This window comes from Pseudophryne corroboree, chromosome 6, assembly GCF_028390025.1.
Source record: "Pseudophryne corroboree isolate aPseCor3 chromosome 6, aPseCor3.hap2, whole genome shotgun sequence".
NCBI classification, from domain to species: Eukaryota; Metazoa; Chordata; class Amphibia; order Anura; family Myobatrachidae; genus Pseudophryne; species Pseudophryne corroboree.
This window is the reverse complement of record NC_086449.1, coordinates 363,401,136-363,426,946: the sequence shown is the minus strand read 5'-3', so window position 1 is coordinate 363,426,946 and position 25,811 is coordinate 363,401,136. Positions and strand designations below refer to the sequence as shown.

Here is a 25,811-nt window from a genome sequence, read left to right as displayed (position 1 = left end):
CCTCGCTTCTGGGGGCTATTTAGCCCCATCACATTAAAATGACCCATGGGCAAACAGCGGAGAAACAGGCAAGAAAGAAAAATTGTAGAACCGTTGAAGTAGCGTAAGCAAGTGGAAAAGAAGAAAAGGGAGATGGAAAGCATAAGACAGCGGGGTCAAGAGGAAGGGAGGAAGGGAGGGAAACCGGAAAGGAAGGGAGGGGTAGGTGGTCATCCGGCAGTGGAGGCCAGGACCGGTGGTGCTGACAGGGGGAAGGGGTACTAGGTGTCGGAAAGGCACGTAGTGAGACAGACCCCCCTCCCAAAGAACCTGAGGGAAAAAGCTAGAAAAGAGACAAGATCGAAGTGCAGATGGAGCGCTATTACGAGAAAAAGATAAGAAAAGAAAAAGAAAACATAGAAGTAACCGAATATCACAGTGCAATAAAAGTTAGTAACATAACAGTTGAAAATCGGCTAAGGGTTCGGGAAACCAGAACATGGAAGATCTAAAGTTAAACTGCTCCCCAGCTAGGGAGTACGACCGGTATAGGTCGACATAAGCGAGGATGCAAGGTAACAAATCAGAAAACATGAAGTTAACTCAGGGTACTGGAGGCGGAGCTGGAGAGGCCGCAGAAGCTGGAACCGTAAACCACTCCGAATGGGGAGACGGAGGTGGCTTCCGCTGTGTCCGCGGAGGTAGGTGTGTAGCAGAAGGGTCTTGGTCATCGGTGTGGATGCCTAGCCTGGATAACAGCGATTGGGCCTCAGATGGATTTCTGGCCGTGAGTAGTTTTCCTTGATGCCATACCAGGATGCGGAAAGGGAAGCCCCAGCGGTACCTAATGTTATGTTGGGAGAGCAGGGAAGTGATGGGCTTAAAGTCTCTACGTTTGGCCAGGGTGAGCGGGGATAGGTCTTGGAAAATCTGTAGGGAGACATTCTGGAAGGAAACAGATCCCAGACGCCGCAATTCTCTCATAATGGCCTCCTTTGCAGTGAAATAATGCATTCTGAGAATAACGTCCCGAGGTTGGGAAGAATCTTGGGAGCGAGGTCGGAGGTCTCAGTGAGCGCGGTCCAGAAGGAGAGGATCTTCAGGAGTGTATAGTCATGTTAATATACCCTGCACAGAACCTAAAAATGTATGTTTATTGCATACTAAATAATCAGCTATCTAGCAAATTTCCCATAGTAATTTGGGATTTTATTCATCCTTAGCTGGAGGTGCTCCAACAATCACGTTTACACCTTATAAACAAACAAAAGACCGGAAATTGCCGGAGAAAGAAAGGGATTGCCTTTTTGGAGCACTCTTTTAAATTAATCTATATTGTATTGATATGGTTAATAATTTAAAACGTAACTTTTAATATTTCCTTTAAAATAAAGGGGGGGTGAATTTATTCACAATTATCATACATATATACTCATGTGTAGAATAAATATCTTTATCAAGTCCCCCAAAATGTATTAGACATATAACTGTCTTTATGGTGAATATTATTATTAAGTGTGATTGTATTATTAAATTCTAATAATAAATTATTCTTATAAGTATTTTCAAGAGTCACACGGCTTTATTGTCTTATTAATTTCTCATCAGTAAATATGATGTAATTTTCCTCAGTGCTTGTGAAAATTTTTTATAAAGCACACTACCACCCTCTATTTATTACACTCAATATGTCCAAATTTGCTGGATGCCATGTTCTAAAGTCCTCAGAAGATTCTGGTGATATGGATGTTACCGGCGCCTACTATCTGTAAGTGCCACGTAAAGCACTATTGTCTTAGATAATGGTCAACTCTATCTGGATTGTTAAACTCAACACTGCTAAAACAGCGTTAATGCATAAGACTGTGTGACATATATGGAAAAAATGCAGTCACTTTAATCGTAAACACAACGTGTACACTGCAATCAATATCACTGAGATTGAGGACCCAATTTTGAGGGACTTGATAAAGATATTTATTCTACACATGAGTATATATGTATGATAATTGTGAATAAATTCACACCCCCTTTATTTTAAAGGAAATATTAAAGTTACGTTTTAAATTATTAACCATATCAATACAATATAGATTAATTTAAAAGAGTGCTCCAAAAAGGCAATCCCTTTCTTTCTCCGGCAATTGCCGGTCTTTTGTTTGTTTATAAGATCTTCAAGAGTGCTAGGGGACAGCTGGGTAAAGAGGCGCTTGAGGTAAAGATCAATGTGGGCCGTTTCAATCTCCTCAGAAATACCCCGAATCCTCAGGTTATTTCTCCTTGCCCTATTGTCCTGATCTTCATGCTCCTCCCGCAGTTGGGCAACATCTTGACGGATCTGTTGGAAGTCGGTCTCAACTGACTGTTGGAACGTCACCACCTCCTCCACCCGCCTTTCAAGTTGATCAGTTCTGGAGCCAATTTTTGCAATATCGGACTTCAGGGAATGGAGAGCTTGAACAGAGGTCTTCACATCTCTGACCTCCTTAAGGAGGGAGAGAAAGTCCTGGCGGGTGAGGGGTGTGAGATCAACGTCTTCAGGGTCGGAGTCAGAGAGAGCGTGAGAAGGTTCAGAAGTGTCGGATCTACTCTTGGCTGGGGTGCTTTTTTTAGTAAGGAAAGGCGTGAGGTCAGACCCCTGTGATTTTTTACCACCTCTAGGCATCTTGAGCGGGTGGAGATGGGGCTGTCGACAAGATAGGAGGGAGAAAGGGTGCTCCAGCAGTTTAGCTCAGGACCAGGGGGGTAGGGTAGCAAGATTAAGGAAGAGTCATGAGGGGGTCAGGAGAGAGCCGTGGGTGAGGAAGGGCCAGGGAACCTCGGCTCAGTAAAGTGGCCATGTGGGTTGAGGAGATAGGTAGGGCTGAGCGGTAAGCACTGGTGGAGGCCTCGCAACCCGGTACACGGGGGCCTACCCACCACTAGAGGGAGCCAGATAGCTAGGGGACAGTGGCTGCGGAGGGTGCCAAGGTGCCCCTTGAATCCAGGGCCAACAGATGGAGTAGCTTCACAGGGTGAGGCCCGGTCATGGACCAGCCAGTGACCGGGACACCCCCAAGGTCAGGGAGCAGTGGGGCAGCAGGAAGGAGGTGTTGGTTGTGGGAGCCCAGGCCGTAGCAGCAGAAGGGCTTCCTGGGAGCACCAGAGCAGATAGGGCGATGGGGGTAGTAGAGGGCTCCGAGGACCAAAATTTGAAAAGACCAGGGCCAATGCGTGTGTTCAGGCCCCCAGCTACTATACAGAGTGCGCCCGAGGGGTCCACGGCATAAACACCGCCAGCCCGAGGCCCAGATCACCGGGGAGTGGGAGGGTCACGGGTCGCCAGAGCGACCAGTGCAGCTTGGAGGGAGCGGTCCGGAAGGCCCCAGGGGGCTCACAGGGTAAAACGGAGGGAGCAGGGAGAACAGAGAGGAGGGGGGGGGGGGCGGGAGCGTGCAGGCCGCACGTCGCTCCCGGAGCTCACCTCCGAGTTGCTGCAGCAGGCTTCCGACCAGGGTGTGAGAGCAGGGATAGGACCGGGGGACAGCGCTCCCCCGCTGTGTGCCGCAATGTCTCCAGCCTGCGTCCTCCTCCTCAAAGATGGCCACCGTGCACCCGTGCGCCCGGAGTGTCCGTCGCGGTTTAGCCCTCAGTGCAGAGGCCCGGCGTCTCTCTCCGCGGCCATGCAGAGTCAGTGGGAGCCGGGTGATGGGCTGACGGAGCGGGCTAGAAGGCAGAGCCCTGCGGCATCCACGGCAGCGGGACTTACGGTCGCAGGGAGGGGGAGTTTGCGAGGCCCCGGCTTGAGAGTGGTGGGTCGGCCGCAACCCGCAGGAGCTGGGAAACTGGCTCCCCGATTCCACAGCACGAAGCCACCAACGCCTAATGTGTCCCACTACCGGAGACCAAGCAATGGGGTACGTAAATCAGGGGCAAGTGCTGTGTATGGGCTGTTTTGTAAGCCCGGTGTACAGGAGCTCCCTGGCAATGCTGCCTGTCTGTTAGGCCACCAGGCCACGCCCCCCGAAAGGACATTTCTAAACTTTTTTCAAATTATCAAAAGGTTAGCACTGGAGAAATTATCTTACCTCCATGGGGATGAAGGCTTACTGCAATTCATCATGCACATTTCACCGTGACACCTCACTAACAGCATTTAGATGACCCCAATATAAGTAGGGTTCTTGCTCCTTCACTGCTCTCCCCCAATTTCTTTCCTCCACCCCCATGTTTGTCTCATCCTCTGTGTCTCTGCTTGCCCTTTGTGTGTCTGTCACCATCTTTGTATTAGTCTGTGCCCAACCTATATGTGCACCTATCACCATTTCCTTATTTGAGTCATTTTTGGTCGAGAGGTGCCATGAAAAAAATAATAATTCTGAGACCCTAGGGATCATGATTTGTGAAAGTTTGGGAACCATTGTCCTCCCCCAAATGTATTACAATGGAACAGGAAATATGTGGAATCTGCTGGATGCAATAAACACAGTTCAATTTACAACCATGTTCAATTTGTTTTTATTGGTCTCTTCAAAGTGAGCTAACTTGTTATTCTTTATTACTTATAGGTTGCTGCACAGCAACGAGAATCTGCCAGCACACAGAAGGCAGAACGGGAAGTGTCCCGCATGGTAATAGTCATGATTGGATCCTTCTGTCTGTGTTATGTCCCTTATGCAGCTATGGCAATGTATATGGTAACTAACCGAAACCACGGACTAGATCTTCGTCTGGTAACCATCCCTGCTTTTTTTTCCAAGAGCGCCTGTGTCTACAATCCCGTCATATACTCTTTCATGAACAAACAGGTAATGGGTGGCCATAATATGGCAATGTGTAAATGTAAAGCATATGTGACTTTTTTTATTTTACTCCATTAGACCTAAATGAAAAAAAAAAAAAAATCAATTAGATAAGGAATTTGCAACCAGCTGACATTAGCATGGTTTTGATAGCATCTCTTGTAAACATTTGATAGCCTGCTTAATCCGTCACCTCTTCCTACAACAGAAGGTCCAAGAAATCACTGAATATCTTACAGAAAACAATTGGACAATCTAATGTGACATTTCACTGAACAAAATACCCCAAACCCATCAATACCCTGGTCCCATCACCAGTAAAGTTGCATTACTCCTCATTATCATAAGTCACAACACTGGAAACCAACCCCTCTGGTGTATGTGGCAACCATTCCATTTCTATGGTTCCAATCTTAACTGAAAAAGTCCATATTTTTCTTTATTTACAAACTTTCCTTCTGCTTTCAAATATGACATAATAATCTCATACTTGCCTACTCTCCCTGAAGCTGCAAGAGACTCTCAATTTTTCAGGTAGTCCCTCGCACACTGGATGAGTGGATGGATCTTCTGCATCCTACACACCTCTTAGTGAAGTGGGCAGGATGGGGAGATATTACCAGCGGGTGAAATGAGCGATGTGCTAGATTGTGCCTGCATGAGAATTCTCTCATCCACTGCCAGATATGAAGTTCCCTGCAATACATTTGTAACAGGGACTTGGGGCATACCAGCGGGACAGCAGAAGTTTTCACTTTTGGTATACATGCCAAAACCACATACTCTCTCATTTGTTTGGGCTATGGGGGTAATTTTGAGTTGATCGCAGCAGGAACTTTGGCCCTCATTCCGAGTTGTTCGCTCGCTAGCTGCTTTTAGCAGCATTGCAAATGCTAGGCCGCTGCCCTCTGGGAGTGTATCTTAGCTTAGCAGAATAGCGAACGAAAGATTAGCAGAATTGCTACTAAATATTTTCTTGCAGTTTCTGAGTAGCTCCAGACCTACTCCTAGATTGCGATCAGCTCGGTCCATTTAGTTCCTGGTTTGACGTCACAAACACGCCCTGCGTTCGGCCAGCCACTCCCCCGTTTCTCCAGACACTCCCGCGTTTTTCCCTGACACGCCTGCGTTTTTTAGCACACTCCCGGAAAACGCTCAGTTACCACCAAGAAACGCCCCTTTCCTGTCAATCACTCACCGATCAGCAGTGCAACTGAAAAGCGTTGTACGAACACCAGCAGAACTGCTAAGTTTTTAGTTAAATAACTAAACGCATGCGCTCTGCGTACCATGAGCATTTAGCAACAAATCGCAGCATAGCGAAAATCGTCAACGAGTGAACAACTCGGAATGACCACCTTTGTTAGCAGATATAACATGTGCAGAGAGAGTTAGATTTGGGTATGGTGTGTTCAATCTGCAATCTAAATTGCAGTGTAAAAATAAAGCAGCCAGTATTTACCCTGCACAGAAATAAAATAACCCACCCAAATCTAACTCTCTCTGCAAATGTTATATCTGCCTCCCCTGCAGTGCACATGGTTTTGCCCAACTGCTAACAAAGTTCCTGCTGCGATCAATGCAGAATTACCCCCTATATCACTACTGCCACACTTCACTGGCCACTCCCAAATCCATCCGGTCTTGGAAGCAAAGCAGTGATAGGACTAATTAGTACACGGTTAGGTGGAATATCAGGTGCAGTAGCTCTAATGCACATTTATCAACAAAAAGCAGAAGTGGTGAAGAAAACATTGGCTCTACCTCTTTACCTACATCCCACTCTAAAGGGCCGTACTGATGGGGAGATTTCCCCAGAGATGTGTTCTGAGAGCGGTCTAGCACAAACCGCTCAGCGCACATCTCTCCCCCCGCTCAACTCAGCATGATGTGCTGAGCGAGGGGACGGACGGACACAGGGGGCCGCTAATTTCACCCAGCGGTGAAATAAGAGGCCTGCTAGGTTGCTGGCACCCCTACACGCGGAGCGATGGTCTACTCAGATTGCTTAGAAATTAGCTGAACATTGCTCCGTGTGTACCCCCCCCCCCCCCCCCCCCCCATTTAGGGATTGAAATCTTAAGATATCTCCTGATACCAGCAAAAGAAACTCTGATAGCATAATATTACAAAGTACCAAGGGAGCCACCATCAAGAAGTATATGTATTATTCTCACTGAAAAATGTCCTTTCTGTTATCTGATAATACACTCCTGATGTACAGAGATATCATATATATCTCTGATTTTAATATTTTTCACCTGAGGCAGATTTGAATTGGTATTACACACTAAGAATACGATTGTTGTCACTAGAGGGTATTTCAACCCCAATATCAACATCATTCAACCCCACCTAAGGTGACTGTTTTTTATACTAATGTCTGTGCTGATCCTTTTTTTATGATCAACCTTAATAAAAGTTAAGTTTTAACATATTTCATATTTACAAAGTGTGCCCCAACACCGAGTCTTTCTTTTTTCTTCTTAAACTACAAATTCCTCAAAATGAATTAAGCTCCATGTCTACAATAGATTGACCCCCTTTCTATCCATTAGTTCCTTAACATTACCATCAGGCTTTCACCCATCGCATACCACAGAGACTGCTCTCAGAAAAGTAGCCAATGACTTACTTACCTTATCAAAAGGCAAATCTTCCCTAGTGCTCAAATCTCTCTTCTGATATTTAACACAATCCCCAAATTCTTACAATACTCCATTCTATTGGCCTCTGTAATTCATAACGGTTGACATTTTATAAATGCATTTTGATAATAAATAAAAATGCATTTTAATATACAAGCAACTGTTTGATGGACTCTAATCGGCACTGGCGTATTTATAATGGGTGCAGTACGTGGGTCCAGGTGGGCCCACACCGCACACCCTGCACCAATTTGTTCAATACTTACCCTCCGGAGTCCAGCATTGGCAGCAGCAACGCTACAGAAACCACAGGGAAAATGTTGTGGCTGCCATTTTCTTGATGTTTCACGGATGTGTAGTAAGAAAATCACTGGGAAAATGGCCGCCGCACCATTTTCCTGGAGACCTGCACATGCGCACTAGACTCTGGGATGGTATCAGTATGATATACCGACGGTCGGGATGCCGGCCTTCAGTATACTGACAACGGCAACTCGGGTGTCATTATGCCGGCAGCATGGCGAGCACAAAGAGTGCTCTTAGCTTAGCAGAATAGCGAACGAAAGATTAGCAGAATTGCTACTAAATATTTTCTTGCAGTCTCTGAGTAGCTCCAGACCTACTCCTAGATTGCGATCAGCTCGGTCCATTTAGTTTCCTGATGGTACGCAGAGCGCATGCGTTTAGTTATTTAACTAAAAACTTAGCAGTTCTGCTGGTGTTCGTACAACGCTTTTCAGTCGCACTGCTGATCGGTGAGTGATTGACAGGAAAGGGGCGTTTCTTGGTGGTAACTGAGCGTTTTCCGGGAGTGTGCTAAAAAACGCAGGCGTGTCAGGGAAAAACGCGGGAGTGTCTGGAGAAACGGGGGAGTGGCTGGCCGAACGCAGGGCGTGTTTGTGACGTCAAACCAGGAACTAAATGGACCGAGCTGATCGCAATCTAGGAGTAGGTCTGGAGCTACTCAGAGACTGCAAGAAAATATTTAGTAGCAATTCTGCTAATCTTTCGTTCGCTATTCTGCTAAGCTAAGATACACTCCCAGAGGGCAGCGGCCTAGCATTTGCAATGCTGCTAAAAGCAGCTAGCGAGCGAACAACTCGGAATGAGGGCCAAAGTTCCTGCTGCGATCAACTCAAAATTACCCCCATAGCCCAAACAAATGAGAGAGTATGTGGTTTTGGCATGTATACCAAAAGTGAAAACTTCTGCTGTCCCGCTGGTATGCCCCAAGTCCCTGTTACAAATGTATTGCAGGGAACTTCATATCTGGCAGTGGATGAGAGAATTCTCATGCAGGCACAATCTAGCACATCGCTCATTTCACCCGCTGGTAATATCTCCCCATCCTGCCCACTTCACTAAGAAGTGTGTAGGATCTAGGATGCAGAAGATCCATCCACTCATCCAGTGTGCGAGGGACTACCTGAAAAATTGAGAGTCTCTTGCAGCTTCAGGGAGAGTAGGCAAGTATGAGATTATTATGTCATATTTGAAAGCAGAAGGAAAGTTTGTAAATAAAGAAAAATATGGACTTTTTCAGTAAGATTGGAACCATAGAAATGGAATGGTTGCCACATACACCAGAGGGGTTGGTACAAAAGCATCACACAGCGGCAATGCCTTTGTACTTCAGGAGTAGCTCCTGGCCAGCGCAGCTCCTGCGCGCTGGCCGGGAGCTACTCGACGCTGCCCGGGTCACAGCGGCTGCGTGTGACGTCACGCAGCCACCATGGCCCAGCACGTTCGGGCCACGCCTGCATTGGCCGGACCGTGGCCCTTAAACAGTGGCTTAACACCGCCATCCCGCCCCCTTCCGCCCAGCGACCGCCTCTGCCTGTCAATCAGGCAGAGGCGATCGCTAGCTAAAGTCAGCCGTCGGATGTCTGGCATGCGTCGGCGCACTGCGGCACCAGCGCATGCGCAGTTCAGATATAGATGTGTAATTTGCATTGTAGTGAACCCCTGTTATTGTATTATTGCTACCATTGTGGGATGTTTATGTTTAAATATAATAAAAGAGTGCGTCTTTCAACCATCATTTGATTAGATGGTTTATTTAACCCACAAGGTACAGGGAAAGCAGGCCAGTTGGTTGCCACTGGCAAGTAGAGCAAAACATAACTCCAGTATCCTCACGTTTGCATTTGCAGTAATGGAATCACCTTGTTCTGTGTACAGAAACAAGGGAAGATGTACTAAGCAATGAAAATAGTGGAGAAGTGAACCAGGGAGAATGCCCATGACAACTAATCAGCATTGAAGTAACATTTGTAATTTGCATACTATAAAATTATACAGAGCAGATGATTGGTTGCGGTCGCCATGGGTTCTATTCCCACTCTATGGGTGTGGTGGATACCCAAGAGTGGGAATAGTCCCTGTTGGTCGGCATGCCAACCATCGGGATTGTGAGGGGGCGGGATGTAGGGTGAGGTAATGTGACCGCCGGTCACATAACTACATCCCATTTGTACATTTCCCTCCAAGTGTCACTCTCCAGGTGTCACTTACAGTGTATGATACATGGCAACCATTCAGCTACTACATATAATTTTATAGAATGTACTTATAAAAGTTACATCAACACTGATTGGTTGCCATAGGCAACTTCTCCACTGGCTCACTTCTCCACTAATTTCACTGCTTCATGAATAGACCCCCAAGCTACTTATCAGTGTTTTTGATGATACATGTATTCCTGACGAAAAGTGTAACTAGATAGATACTGCAGGTGTAGAACGGCTGAAGCGGAAAAGCAGGTACTGCAGGTACTTTAAAGGTAAAAACATTTACTTCCAACGTTTCAGGGCCTAACATGCCCCATCATCAGGAAGAACAGAATACAGATGCAATAGCTGGCTTACCTTAAATCCCTACCAGGAGTGTATTGTGCTACTTGACAGTTTTACTGTATGCTAGTTTATTTACCCGTATTTGCCGGCGTATAAGACGACTGGGCGTATAAGACGACCCCCAACATTTCCACTCAAAATATAGAGTTTGTTATATACTCGCCGTATAAGACTACCCCCTTCCGCACACCAAATAAAACGTAAAAGAACATCAGATTTGTGACATACTGTATATTATGACCTGATAAGAGATTTGGATAGGGAGTATTTATCAAGGTATGCATAAGAAGGGGGGAGGGGGCGAGGAGAAAGTTGTAAAATGTATAAAAGTATACCCCTGTGTGCATTTATTGTTACCGGTTTCACATGAGTGCCATTAGTATTAGTATTAGTGCCATTACAGTACCTGTCATTGTCACCATTGTACGGCCACAACGCGACTGCAGCGCCTCCGGCCAGTCCCTGCATCTCCCTGTTGATGGCACTAGTGACCCGCCGCGGCCACACTGGATACCGCGCGATACTGGATGGTATGTAGAATGAGGTGGGCGGGCATCGGAAGGCCACTATGGGCACCGGGCGAGTATCGGAAGGCCACTATGGCAGCTATGTCTATCCCAACTGAAGTGCACCCGGCGTATAAGACGACCCCCCCACTTGGAGGCATGTTTTTCAGGGCAAAAAAGTAGTCTTATACGCCAGCAAATACTGTACTTGTGTATTTCCCTTAAACTGCGCTGCATGTTTTCCTACTCTCCTGGTTTATTGTAACAAGGGCCCTCATTCCGAGTTGTTCGCTCGTTCTTTTTCATCGCATCGCAGTGAAAATCCGCTTAGTACGCATGCGCAAAGTTCGCACTGCGACTGCGCCAAGTAACTTTACTATGAAGAAAGTATTTTTACTCACGGCTTTTTCTTCGCTCCGGCGATCGTAATGTGATTGACAGGAAATGGGTGTTACTGGGCGGAAACACGGCGTTTCAGGGGCGTGTGGCTGAAAACGCTACCGTTTCCGGAAAAAACGCAGGAGTGGCCGGAGAAACGGTGGGAGTGCCTGGGCGAACGCTGGGTGTGTTTGTGACATCAACCAGGAACGACAAGCACTGAACTGATCGCACAGGCAGAGTAAGTCTGGAGCTACTCTGAAACTGCTAAGTAGTTAGTAATCGCAATATTGCGAATACATCGGTCGCAATTTTATGAAGCTAAGATTCACTCCCAGTAGGCGGCGGCTTAGCGTGTGTAACTCTGCTAAATTCGCCTTGCGACCGATCAACTCGGAATGAGGGCCAATGTGTGCAGTGTATTTTGTAACAATCGGCTGTTCATACCTCCCAACATGACCCTCTCCAGGAGGGACAGAATGCTCTGCTCCTGGACTTCCCTCTTAATTTGTGATTGCAATCACCAGTGCTGAAACACCTTTCTTATCCATTAACCTGTTCAACACAGGTGCCGGCAATCATAGAGAAAGGGAAAAGTCCAGAAGCAGAGCATTGTGTCCTTCCTGGAGAGGGTCATGTTGGGAGGTATGGCTGTTGGCATAGCAACTGCTGGGGAAACAAAGTGATGATGTCATCAGTAGGTGCTGTCCATCTCCCCAGTCTCGTGGTCCTGGCTCCAGGGTGCTAGATTCAAGTGGCCTAAGGGACCTTTTACGTCAGGGGGAGGAGCCATGGCACAAGGGGGAGGAGCTAGGCCAGCAGGATAGTTCCTCTACTATCCACGCCACCAACTATTACCTTTAGTAATCAGGTGGCGAACGGAGCGGAGCGAGCCACTGAGCCCGAAGCGTGGCGAGCAAAGCGTGGCGAGCAAAGCGAGCCCGCGAGGGTACTTTTCGGGTACCCTGTTCCGCCGTAGCTCCTCCCCCTGCTGACGTGTCTCCTTCCCTAGTGACGTCAGAAGGTCCCTTCCCCCACTCCGATTTAGAACCAACCCTGGCTCCAGAGCTGCCTGTTGGAGAGTTCACTCATTGTGGGGGATTTAAGGTAAGCCAGCTGTATTCTGTATTCTGTTCTTCTTGATGAGGCATGTCAGTCCCTGAAACGTTGATAAACAGATATTTATTTGATGGGAACACCCACAAGTTTGTTACCCAGGGCCCTACACAGATTTAAAGATTCCCCAATCCACCAGTCCGCGCCCATACATTATAGATATTTTTCAGTGACTTGCAGATCATTTTCAGCAAATACAGATCTGCCAATCTTGAAAGGCTAGTCAGTTTACTAGAAACAGTCTGCAAATCTGCTGATTGTTACCATACACTAAGGGGTAAATATACTTAGGGGTATATGCAATTCCGGGCGAATTGCAGCAATTTTTCGCCCGTTTTTAAATTCGACACAATTCGACTGTCGAATTCCGGCCGGCGGGTGCCGGAATTCGACATATTCAATAAAAAACAGATTCGACAGTCCCGCTGTCGAAAAACGGACCAATTGACGGATTTTGAAACGACTTTTCAGATGGTACAAAAAACGGTAAAAAACCCGGAAAAAAATTGCGTGGGGTCCCCCCTCCTAAGCATAACCAGCCTCGGGCTCTTTGAGCCGGTCCTGGTTGCAAAAATACGGGGGGGGGGAAATGACAGGGGATCCCCCGTATTTTAACAACCAGCACAGGGCTCTGCGCCTGGTCCTGGTGCAAAAAATACGGGGACAAAAAGAGTAGGGGTCCCCCGTATTTTTTGTACCACTAGCTGGACAGATAATGCCACAGCCGGGGAACACTTTTATACCGCTCCCTGCGGCCGTGGCATTAAATACCCAACTAGTCACCCCTGGCCGGGGTACCCTGGAGGAGTGGGGACCCCTTCAATCAAGGGGTCCCCCCTCCCCAGCCACCCAAGGGCCAGGGGTGAAGCCCGAGGCTGTCCCCCCCCATCCAAGGGCTGCGGATGGGGGGCTGATAGCCTTGTTGAAAATGAAAGAATATTGTTTTTTTGCAGAAGAACTACAAGTCCCAGCAAGCCTCCTCCGCAAGCTGGTACTTGGAGAACCACAAGTACCAGCATGCGGGGGGGGGGGGAAATGGGCCCGCTGGTACCTGTAGTTCTTCTGCAAAAAAAATACCCAAATAAAAACAGGACACGCACACCGTGAAAATACAACTTTATTTCACACATGCCGACACACACATACTTACCTATGTTGACACGCCGACTGCCACGTCTCCAATGTCGAAGAATCCGGGGTACCTGAAAATAAAATTATATACTCACCTAAATCCAGTGTCCTGTGATATTTGTAATCCACGTACTTGGCAACAAAAAAAAAACGCATACCCGATCCACACGGACTGAAAGGGGTCCCATGTTTACACATGGGACCCCTTTCCCCGAATGCAGAGACCCCCCGTGACTGCTGTCACAGAAGGCCCCTTCAGCCAATCAGGGAGCGCCACGTCGTGGCACTCTCCTGATTGGCTGTATGCATCGCACAGCCCCCTCCATTATCTTCAATGGTGGGAACTTTGCGGTCAGCGGTGAGGTCACCCGCGGTCAGCGGCTGACCGCGGGTAACCCCACCGCTGACCGCAAAGTTCCCACCATTGAAACTAATGGAGGTGCTGTGCGATGCGCTGTCTGCCAGCTCAGACGCGCATTGGGAATCAGGAGAGTGCCAGGACGTGGCGCTCCTTGATTGCCTGAAGGGACCCTCTGTGACAGGAGTCACAGGGGGTCTCAGCATTCGGGGAAAGGGGTCCCATGTGTAAACATGGGACCCCTTTCAGTCCGTGTGGATCGGGAATGCGTTTTTTTTTTTGTGCCAAGTATGTGGATTACAAATATCACAGGACACTGGATTTAGGTGAGTATATAATTTTATTTTCAGGTACCCCGGATTCTTCGACATTGGAGACGTGGCAGTTGGCGTGTCAACATAGGTAAGTATGTGTGTGTCGGCATGTGTGAAATAAAGTTGTATTTTCACGGTGTGCGTGTCCTGTTTTTATTTGGGTATTTTTTTGTAGAAGAACTACAGGTACCAGCGGGCCCGTTTCCCCCCTGCATGCTGGTACTTGTGGTTCTCCAAGTACCAGCTTGCGGAGGAGGCTTGCTGGGACTTGTAGTTCTTCTGCAAAAAAAAACAATATTCTTTCATGTTCAACAAGGCTATCAGCCCCCCATCTGCAGCCCTTGGATGGGGGGGGGACAGCCTCGGGCTTCACCCCTGGCCCTTGGGTGGCTGGGGGGGGGACCCCTTGATTGAAGGGGTCCCCACTCCTCCAGGGTACCCCGGCCAGGGGTGACTAGTTGGGTATTTAATGCCACGGCCGCAGGGAGCGGTATAAAAGTGTCCCCCGGCTGTGGCATTATCTGTCCAGCTAGTGGAGCCCGGTGCTGGTACAAAAAATATGGGGGACCCCTACTCTTTTTGTCCCCCGTATTTTTTGCACCAGGACCAGGCGCAGAGCCCGGTGCTGGTTGTTAAAATACGGGGGATCCCTGTCATTCCCCCCCCCCCCCCCCGTATTTTTGCAACCAGGACCGGCTCAAAGAGCCCGAGGCTGGTTATGCTTAGGAGGGGGGACCCCACGCAATTTTTTTTCAAGTTTTTAACCCATTCCATTAAAAAAAAAATATATATTTTAAAAAATATATAAATAATACTTGTGCCTCCTAAATAGACAAACCAAGTACCTAATCCCTTCTAATATAAATAGATATGCTATTAGCAATAAAAAAAACCACCAAAAAAAACATGTTTTTAAAAAATTTTATTACATTCCGCCAGCACAGTGAGGCGGATTGAAAATGACGAATTTACTGTCAAAAAGCACTGTTGTCGAATTTATATTCTTCAATTGAATATACTTTTGTCGAAAAGCCACATTTGTACCATTGCAGAAATGTCGAATTTGTCAAATGTCGAATTTCAAAAAGTCGAATTTGAAAAGTCAGTTTTTTCTGACGAAAATTACTGTATTGCATTGTCGAATTTTTTTGGGGGGCGAAAAAGTCCAGTTTTTCGACATTTTCGAGAATTCAACCGCAATTGCATATACCCCTAAAGCTTGTAAAAATGAAATGTGGTGTTGTTGCCCATAGCAACCAATCAGATTCTGTCTATCATTTCTCTGTTGCATCCTAGAAAATGATAGGTTCTGAATGGTTGCTATGGGCAACATCACCACTTTTCATTTTTAGAAGCTTTTGTAAATTTACCCCTAGCAGTCTACAGCCCCAGTTGATCTGTGAAATCCAACATGTTGCACAGCTTTATTTAACAATCCCAATCAATTTTTGGTTTGAATCTGCGATCTGTGAACCCCATACATTAAAGATTTATTTGCACAGTCGTCGGCAAATTGCCCCAATCGATTACTGATGTATAACGCCTTTAATCTAGCCTTTAATACCTAGGAAAGCACCTGGCACAGGTTGTATTAAATGAGTTGACACTTGTGTCACGTGCTTTCCTCTGTGTTTAATAGCTGATATTCTTGGTGGAAGTCTTATGGCTACCAAACATCAATCGATTGGAGCAGGTTGAAGTTTTGCAGATGATTGTGTAAATAAATCTGCAATGTATGTGATTCATAGATCGCAAATTCCAAACAAAAAGTGATTGAGATTGGTAAATCAGGTTGTCCAATGTTATGGATTTCAATTGTGGCTGTAGATTGCTAGTATATGGTAACAATCAGCAGATTTGCAGACTGTTTCTAGTAAACTGACAAGCCTTTCAAGATTGGCAGATCTGTATTTGCGGAAAATGATCATGCAAATCACTGAAAGTTATCTGTAATGTATGGACGCAGATTGGTGGATTGGGGAATCTTTAAATCCTTTACCTGGCAGCAGTTGAGTGATAGAGTAGGCCTGACCAGATGGGGAGACTTTGGCGCAGGTGCACAGTTTAACTAATGTTGCAACAATGCATACCTACCAACATGACCCTCTCCAGGAGGGACACAATGCTCTAATCCTGGACACACCTGTGCTGAAACACCTTTCTTATCCATTAACCTGTTCAACACAGGTGCAGACAATCATACATTAAGAGAAAGTCCAGAAGCAGAGTGTTGTGTCCCTCCTGCAGAGGGTCATGTTGGGAGGTATGGTTTTATGCTTCTATGATTTTTCTTTAAACAATGTAGTCATATACCACATACACCACAGATAAAATAGTGGTGAGTGCAGTCGATCAATGCCTATAGATAGATATTAATACATCAAAGGAAAGGGGTGGTCTAAGAGAAGATGGTGACCGTGTGTAGCCTCCATGCGGGCCACCCCCTCTCTCCACTGCACAGAAGAAAGTTGACTCTGCCACTGTGCCAGAGTTACTGCACATGCATAGGTCTCCAGGACCATGGCCCCCATGCCAAAATCTCAGTGTCTTCTTTACTGCACATGCGCAAATCTCTGGGAAGATGGTGCCCTCATCACTTTCCCAGTGATTTGCGCAGCAACAACATGGGATTCCAGAGAGGTAAGTATACTATATGGGTGCAGGGTATGCAGTGTGGGCCTCCCTGGAGCCGTTTGCACCTTACACCCTGCACCCATTATAGATACCACTACCACATCTATACACATCTGAAGGCGTACAAAGCCAAGATGTCAGTGCACAATATCAAGTAGGCAGAGTGGCTCTAAAATCTATGTCCCATTCTGACAGGACGGATGCCTTAAGCGTACATAATGAGGATTTTTCAAGTACACGCTTGGCAGAGGCGTTTCTGGAGAGGAGGGGACCCATGTGCAGACTTCGTGTGTGGGCCCCCTCCTCTTCTGTAGCTGTCACCGCCGCTGTTAGTGCTCTCAGCACTGAGACTCTGGCCACCGCGCCATTTTTTCAGAGTCCTGCGCATGCGCGATAGACTCTGGTACTGTGCCAGAGTCTCTAGTACGCTAGCAGCGGCAGTGCTGGCTACGGGAGAGGAGGGGGCCCACACACAGTCACCGATGGACACCGGAAAGGTGAGTATAGAATAAATGGGTGCAGTGTGTGCTGTGTCACCCCCTCTGGACCCAGGGGCCCATGTGCACCGCACACACTGCACCCATAATAGATACGTCACTGACGCTTGGTATGATTGCAGTAACTCTACAGAGTTAGAAATCCAAGTTGTGGACTATGGCTAAGGGTGGTGACAAGAAATACTGTATGTCAAGTTAAACAGCTAACAATGAATGGCATCTAACCAATGTATTGAAGGGAAATAGGTGACTAGTACAGCTGAGATGCAAATGATGTGATCTTGCTGGAACAGCTATTGCTGAAACTAGCTACCAAAGTCTGCAATTGTGTGAGTGACCACAGCCCACATCCCCTTGAAGATGCTGCTAATCTGGCTGGTGAATATGGGGCAAGTCTGGATGGTGAATATGTAGCTTTGAGGAAAATGGACAGAGCAGACGGCAGTATGGACGTCCCAAGATGCCACCAAGAGAAGCATCGGGACATAACACTCCCCAATGTCTCCATTGAAAGTTGCCCAACTCAGTAGGCTGCTTACAAAATGACTGACCCATACATGTGCAGAATGACTGCCCCAGAAATTGCAAGTACATTTGGGGGGTCCAGCCAGGACTGTCCAAAATGGCCTGCTGCCATGTGGACCTACCTGTGCAACAAGGGGAGTAATCAGACTCTAATGCACCAGAAGTGGAAATGTCGGCATTCAAGGTGTGTTTGGTGTGGAAAATTGTGGGCAGGAAAGTGGGAGCAATGGCGAATTGGGGTCACTGATGCATACTTGCTTGGTTTATAGCTTTCAGATATTGAGTTTCAAATGCACATAATATTGGTAGGTGGACAGCAAGTAGACTTCCCAATTGTGTCTGCACTGAGGCAGTGGCAAAGGTATGGTGGAGGTGGAAGTGCTGAATAGACAAAGATTGATTTGGGGCATGGACAGACCAGTTAATTTTTATGATAATATACTGAAACATCACAGACTAGGGGGTAAATCTATTAAGTACAGGTTTTGCTGTCAACTGCAGTCCGATAGACACCGCCATCAGATTGCTGTCTAAAAAAACAGAATTTACTAAGCATCGGTTTTGACATCAGTAGAAGTCTGACGGCAATGTCCATCATACATTTTTAGTGTTTACGCTAGGCTGTTTTAGCAGGGAGCCGTGCCCTGCCCAATTTGAAAATGGCAAAATGCGCCCTGCCCTTTTAGTAACACACTGCTAAAATACCCTGCCTGTGCCTTCTCACCCGCGGGCCACTGTGTCCCGTGGGTGGGAAAACTTGCGGTTGCCAATCATCGGTCCCGGGTGAATAGATGCCGTGCGCAGCCTTTATTCACAGTGAGGGAAAGGCTTGGGGGCAGCCCAGTAGGTACAGAAGTGCTGGGCACGCCCCCAAGATTAACGGGGACAGAACTGCGCCCTATGCCAGCCGTGCCCCTTTTTCAGGCGCATGCATAGAACCAGCGCCTGCCCGCAACCTAGTGGGAACACTAAGTTTCTGTCTAAAACCACCCTGTCATATTACATGCTTCTGTGGCAGATTTAAAGCACTGCCCAAATCATTAACCAACCCCGAGCCTCAGCCTAGGCAGGTATTGGAAAATAATGAGGAAAAAAATAAAGGAATCCCTGCAATTTTTATAATAAAGGGCACTAAGCTGAACCAGCAAGGCAGCTGATGCTATAGTAGAGGGACACACACAGCATGGGGTCCCCCTGCCATATCGGCAACCAGCCCACACTGATTAGCCCAGGATTGGATTCCCCCCCCGCCCCCCCCCCCCCAAAAATAAAAAATAAAAAAAAATGGAGTCCCCCTTCACCAAGCATAACCAACCCTTGGCTGAAAGCCAACAATGCTACTGCTCCTGCAGGAGCTGCATCGTAATTGAGAGGTCACTTGGGGACACACACCATAGGAATGAATAGGGACGTGCTGATTGATCAGCCATACATGATGCAAAGAAAAGAATGTAGCTGAGCGCTCAGTCCTGTATCAACATAAATGTCCCATGCAAAACCTTTTTAGAAGCGGTATCTTCTACAGGTCACCAAACCGCTTGTGAATGATGTATCAATCCTTAGTCGTCAGTCCATATGATTCCTTCCAGTGATGGATATACCTCAGAACAAACCAAATGGAAATGATATAGTGTAGTATGTCTATATAAAAATGGTGACACCCATGTGAGAACAGGAATGGTGTGAAATATTCTGCGTACCAAAACTCACACTTGTTAAAAGAGAGTGACTCCCAGAAAGGTATCTTTCGCCACCAGTCTCAGACAACATGAGTAAGTCAGCCGTACACACACCTTCATGCAATAGTCTCAAATATTATGACGTACCGTACTCACATAGTACATAGTGAGTACACTCCCATAAAGGTATCTTTAGTCACCGGTATTCCAGGTCTTTTTAGAAGAGTATCTTCTACGGGTCACCCGACCTCTTATGAATGATGTGTAAATTCTTATTCAGCAATCCTTATGATTCCCTCCGGTGATGAATAAACCACAGGACAAACCAGATGTAAATAACATAGGGGGTCATTCCGAGTTGTTCGCTCGTTATTTTTTTTCTCGCAATGGATCGATTAGCCGCTAATGCGCATGCGCAATGTCCGCAGTGCGACTGCGCCAAGTAAATTTGCTATGCAGTTAGGTATTTTACTCACGGCATTACGAGGTTTTTTCTTCGTTCTGGTGATCGGAGTGTGATTGACAGGAAGTGGGTGTTTCTGGGCGGAAACTGGCCGTTTTATGGGTGTGTGCGAAAAAACGCTACCGTTTCTGGGAAAAACGCGGGAGTGGCTGGAGAAACGGAGGAGTGTCTTGGCGAACGCTGGGTGTGTTTGTGACGTCAAACCAGGAACGAAACTGACTGAACTGATCGCAGATGCCGAGTAAGTCTGGAGCTACTCAGAAACTGCTAAGAAGTGTCTATTCGCAATTCTGCTAATCTTTCGTTCGCAATTTTGATAAGCTAAGATTCACTCCCAGTAGGCAGCGGCTTAGCGTGTGCAAAGCTGCTAAAAGCAGCTTGCGAGCGAACAACTCGGAATGACCCCCATAGTGTAGTATGTCTACCGAAGAATAATAGCACCCATGTGAAAATATGAAAGGGGTGTAATATTCTGCGTACCGGAAATCACACTAATTAAAAGTAAGTGACTCCCGTATGGGTTTCTTTAGCCACCGATCTCTAATAACGTGGATAAGCTAGCCGTACGAACACCTTCATGCAGCAATCTCAGTATTATGACGTACCGTACTCACATTATAGGGTATTGGTGGTCCCTTTGTTTGTATCCAGCTGCATAAGTCTTTTTTTGCGCCTTGGGATAGTTCATCTTCTGTATTCTTGATCAGCCATACATCCCTATTCATTCCTATGGATTGATGCAACAGATACCACGCAGTGACCTAAACCTGACGTTTAGCAAATCCGGGGGTTTCTATTCTTCAAACAGGAAAATCATTGATAGTTGTTCCGATGTTCCATTGCAGTCTAAGTTTGTGCTTTTCCTATGATTTTCCATCAGTTTTACATTTAGTAAAACTCTGATTTGACGGTAAAATGCAGAAAAACACAAATTTACCTCCAGGTGTAGCTGCCTATAGCTGGCCCAGGCTATGCTGGTTGTTGGAGTGGTGAACTAACTGGCTTCAGATGGATTTAAGAAAACTGCTGGATGCCCCTTCGCTGTATTTAACAGTTCTTGTATTGTGTTAATCATGTCTGTAAATCTCAAATGTTTCCTGGTAGAGTTGCACACATTGCAACTATTGTGTAAACATTATTTTCATCTGTGCACTGTACTATGCTGCTTGGCCATTGCATCTACACTCACAGCAGCCGCTGCCCGACAAGAATTACATCCTGCTTTAGCAGACATACTGGAGCCATACACCACCGGCTACCTGAAATGTGCTGAGGAATTGGGGACGTATGTTGATAGGGGTTACTTCAGGATAGTGCTGGCTTGCAATCATTACTGCTTTTTGTCTGGTCAGGGAAAGTGGCTATATGGATATCAAAGTGTTGACTTTGATGCTGTGGGGTAGATGTACTAAGTATTGGAGAGTGATAAAGTGTATAGAGATAAACTACTAACCAATTAGCTCCTGTAACATGGCAGTTAGGAACTGATTAGTTGGTACTTTATCTCTCCACTTTATCACTCAACAAAACGCTTAGTACATGTGTGTGCCCGCTGTAATCAGGAAGACATCAATTTCAGCTCCTAGCATGTAGGTAATATAGAGAGCTGGGATCAAATTGACTGGGCAAAACACACAGGGGAGTATAGGCGTTTATAATTTGAACACCTTAGGAGAGAGAGAGAGAGAGAGAGAGAGAGAGAGAGAGAGAGAGAGAGAGTGTGTGTGTGTGTGTGTGTGTGTGTGTGTGTGTGTGTGTGTGTGTGTGTGTGTGTTGTGTGTGTGTGTTATATTCACTGTTTGCCTTGATGATGTATTTTTCCCATGTCAAGGTGCTAGGAAGGCCAGGAGTAATCAGTCAGCTGCCAGGACGAAACAAAATAAACATTATCCCTGTATCCTCACATATGTAAACATGGAGACAGTTTGCAGGATGGGGTTGGTGCAAAACATTTTAAAGTGGACCAGTAACCTGAACACAACTGAGAAATCCATTGAATGGACAGAACTAATCCATATTCATGAAAATGTAGCATAATCAATTAGCAATCAGTACCTCATATGTATTAGTCAGGCAATGACTTAGTGATGTTATTGGTTCTTTGCAAATTCATAGACTGCATACTAGCACAGGGTGTAGGAAATAGATACAGGTTAAAGGAGAATCCAACCTTCTTCCAAATAATATATAACATTTATTTCAACATTTTTGCAAATGTATTGACTTACATGACTTTGTCTGCATCCTGCAAATAACAGTTAAGCCTGATACATGCCAATAATCTTAAGGGTCTATATGTAAACCTAAAATGGCTTAAAAAAAAAAAAAAAAGGTTCAAATGTAAAATGTAATTTAACGTGTCTTAAAGAAAAACTTATTTTCTTAGTTCCGTGGATGCATCTTGGAGACAGTATGTGGGAGACCTATGACAGATGATTCTTCAGTCTCTACCAGTCAAAAAACCGAGGTCTCTACAGTATCCCAGAGCCAGGTCAGCCCTTCCTCCAGCTAATGACCAGCAGAAACTGAGGGATGCACCACTGCTTCATCACCACATCTGGTCAAGTTTTAAGTGGTACTCCAATAAAAAAAAAAAATACTCTAACTTGCATTTTGTAATGATTATCCTTTCATCTTTTCATTTGTCCCAATATATAATAGTGTCATAATAGGAGCACTGTGAGCATTTTATATATATATATATATATATATATATATATACTGTATATATATATACTGTATATTTATTCGGTGTATCCACACTGACAGCTTCAGAGATTGTAATGGGCAGTGCTCCATAAAGGGCCGCGAAAGTCCATAACCATCAAAACCAATGGTACAGGCACTTACCACTTTGCTCCACAATACAATTTATTATACCTTACAGGTGCATCTCAGAAGTGAGAATTTAGCAGCATTCCAAATAGCAGCATAACAGTAGCATGTCGACGTTTCGGTTCTCCTGGGAACCTTTGTCAAGAGAGACAACTTCACAACAGGTAATCACCCAGCAGCCCATACCGTACATCAGGGACGTGCAGTCAGGGGAAGCAGTGCCTCCCCTGTCATCAATGAATAAAATAATACAAAGAAGATACTTATGACACATATTCTGTGTCATAAGTATATACTTTAGCCTTTGCATTATGTCAATCATTTTTTACCTACTAAAAAACAGTTTCAGTGTGCTCTTGGTGCCTCCCACTGTTAATGATGAACGGCCGGAAGCAGGGGGCGGTGCCAAGCATCGGATAGTCATAGCCCATTCATAAAAACCTAGAAGCGGCACCTCTAGAAGTGCCGCTTTGACAGGGGCGTGCTGACAGCCCATATCATGCAAGCACGCCCCTGTCACTGATCTCATGTGATTGTCCGATTCCGGGGGCAGCGGGGCGGGGGGTGCACTAATTATTATTAACATTACTTTATTATGCACCTGCCCCTCCCCCAGTAATGCATAGCTGCTGCCAAGTGCAGTCCGACCCGAGGGGGAGGAACGGCCGCGATTCCCTCTCCTCTCAAATGCAACTGCCATGCCTGAGCTGTGGTGACAGAAGAGGAACACACTGGGTGCCGGGATGCCTGCGCTGTACTACCCCAGTGACCCGGAGCAGCAGCAGTGTCCCTGGGGCAGATGTTCCCCCGGCTCTGAGATCCCAGCTCCTCCAGTCTGCAGCAGGCGGCTGGGGATCAGAGACAGCAGGTAGGCGGGCGTCCGGCTCTTAACACCAGACGTGTGGTGATGAATGTGCTCGGCACTCTACTCGCATGCCTGGGGGGGCTCTGCTCCATACTCTTCTAGCCCAGCCCAGGCTGCTGCAAACTGCAAAGGTAATGGGCACTGACTGTAGCACCAGCTGAATGAAGATGGTGGCTGAGGGCATGATCTTTCCCATCACAATCAAATACTTGTTGGGGCACTGGCAGGTAAGGCACTAGTTTCTGGCCTTCTACAGTGTGTTTGTGTATGTTACTGTGTGTGCACGCTTTGCCCTCCCCTGCCTGTTACAATGACAGCGGCTGTGATGGGGTGCTCCAGCTGGCCTGGCACATGGCTGCACAGAGGCCACCCTCCCTTGTCCCACTGCCCCCATGTACCCCGCAAATCATGCCTGTCATATTTATCTATTATTATTATTATTATGCAGGGGCATAGTAGACACAGCAAGATAGAGGCTACGCCAATTTTAGTTGCCCCATGGCCCCCACAAGGCTTAATCTGGCCCTGACAGTAACCAGCCCCTGGCCGCCACCGCTGCTGCCTGTGCTTCCCACTTCCGTGTCATCAATCTAGATCACGACTCTAAGAAACCATGGACAGAATATGATAGGGACCCTGAGGGCGTCAGCTTGATCACCCGCAGCGAGGACACCATCTGGGACAGCGGCCTGGGCACCACAGGGTCCTCCATGGTGCATGTAGCTCACAGTGACGACTCGGTGATCAGGCAGCCCACCCTTAGCAATTTGTCACTGGGTATCAGCAGCCCATAGATGGAGAGGCAGCAGTGGTGGTGCCTGAAGGTGCTGGAAATCCATGTATCCTGCAGCCCCCATTCCAGCTGCTGCAGCAGGGCCAGTCCTATATACCCACATAGTGTTCTGCAGAGTGGGCATAATTGCCCTGTGCCCATTGCCCTATCCAGTGCTTAAAGTGGTCCTAGAGAGGTGGTGGAACTCACCCCCCTCCCCACGGTGCCCACGTAATAAAGGTATTGCGCGCGCCTTAGGCGCGCACAGCAAAAAGGGGGGGGGGTCTCAAAAAGAAAGGGGCGTGGTCACACAATAGTAATAATGCCCACAGTAGTAGTACCCAAGTGGAAATTTTGAAGTGGGGGTATGGAAAAGTGAAGGGTGCAATTATGTGCGCGCCGCAGGCGCGCGCACTCCTGACAAGGGGGCGTGGCCACGCAAAAGGGGGCGTGTCCTTCAGTGTAGTTTACCACACCATATACCCCTTATACACATTATGCACCACAATAGTAGGACCCCTTTCACATTATACCTCACAGTATGAGCCGAAATTCACATTTATACCACACAGTATGAGCCACATTCATATTACACCACACAGTATGAGCCAAATTCACATTACACCACACAGTATGAGCCAAATTCATATTACACCACACAGTATGAGCCAAATTCACATTACACCACACAGTATGAGCCAAATTCACATTACACCACACAGTATGAGCCAAATTCATATTACACCACACAGTATGAGCCAAATTCACATTACACCACACAGTATGAGCCAAATTCACATTACACCACACAGTATGAGCCAAATTCATATTACACCACACAGTATGAGCCAAATTCACATTACGCCACATAGTATGAGCCAAATTCACATTACACCACACAGTATGAGCCAAATTCACATTACACCACACAGTATGAGCCGAAATTCACATTATACCACACAGTATGAGCCGAAATTCACATTATAGCACACGGTATGAGCCGAAATTCACATTACACCACACAGTATGAGCCAAATTCACATTACACCACACAGTATGAGCCGAAATTCACATTATAGCACACGGTATGAGCCGAAATTCACATTACACCACACAGTATGAGCCAAAATTCACATTACACCACACGGTATGAGCTGAAATTCACATTATAGCACAGAGAATGAGCCGAAATTCACATTATAGAGTGACAGAGTGACAGGGAGAGTGACAGCAGGGACATGGAAAGTGACAGCAGGGGAATACAGTAGGGACTAGGGAGAGAGAAAGGCAGCAGGTAAGATTACCTGTTTAGCAGCGGCGGTGGTCTGCGGTGCTGTGGATGAGTAGGCTGTGGTAGGCGTGACGTGGAGGAGGCTGTGGGCCTCGGAGATAGTGCGGAGGAGGAGGCTGTGGGTGCGCAGAGGTCCGAGGGCGGGGCGGCAGAAGAGGCTGAGGGCGGGTGCAGTGGATCTGGA

The 25,811-nt window shown here is 46.7% G+C and overlaps 1 protein-coding gene across 1 annotated transcript in view; it reads left to right on the top strand.

Moving 5' to 3' along the window:
- The window catches only part of OPN1SW (opsin 1, short wave sensitive), a 73,830-nt gene extending 51,361 nt beyond the window's left edge, over positions 1–22,469 (top strand). Inside the window, exons 4-5 of the mRNA XM_063926678.1 lie at positions 4,527–4,766; positions 22,251–22,469. Coding sequence (XP_063782748.1) covers positions 4,527–4,766; positions 22,251–22,376 — 366 coding nt within the window. The 3' untranslated portion in view covers positions 22,377–22,469. The remainder of the gene's footprint in view (positions 1–4,526; positions 4,767–22,250) is intronic.
- Positions 22,470–25,811: the final 3,342 nt, after the last annotated feature.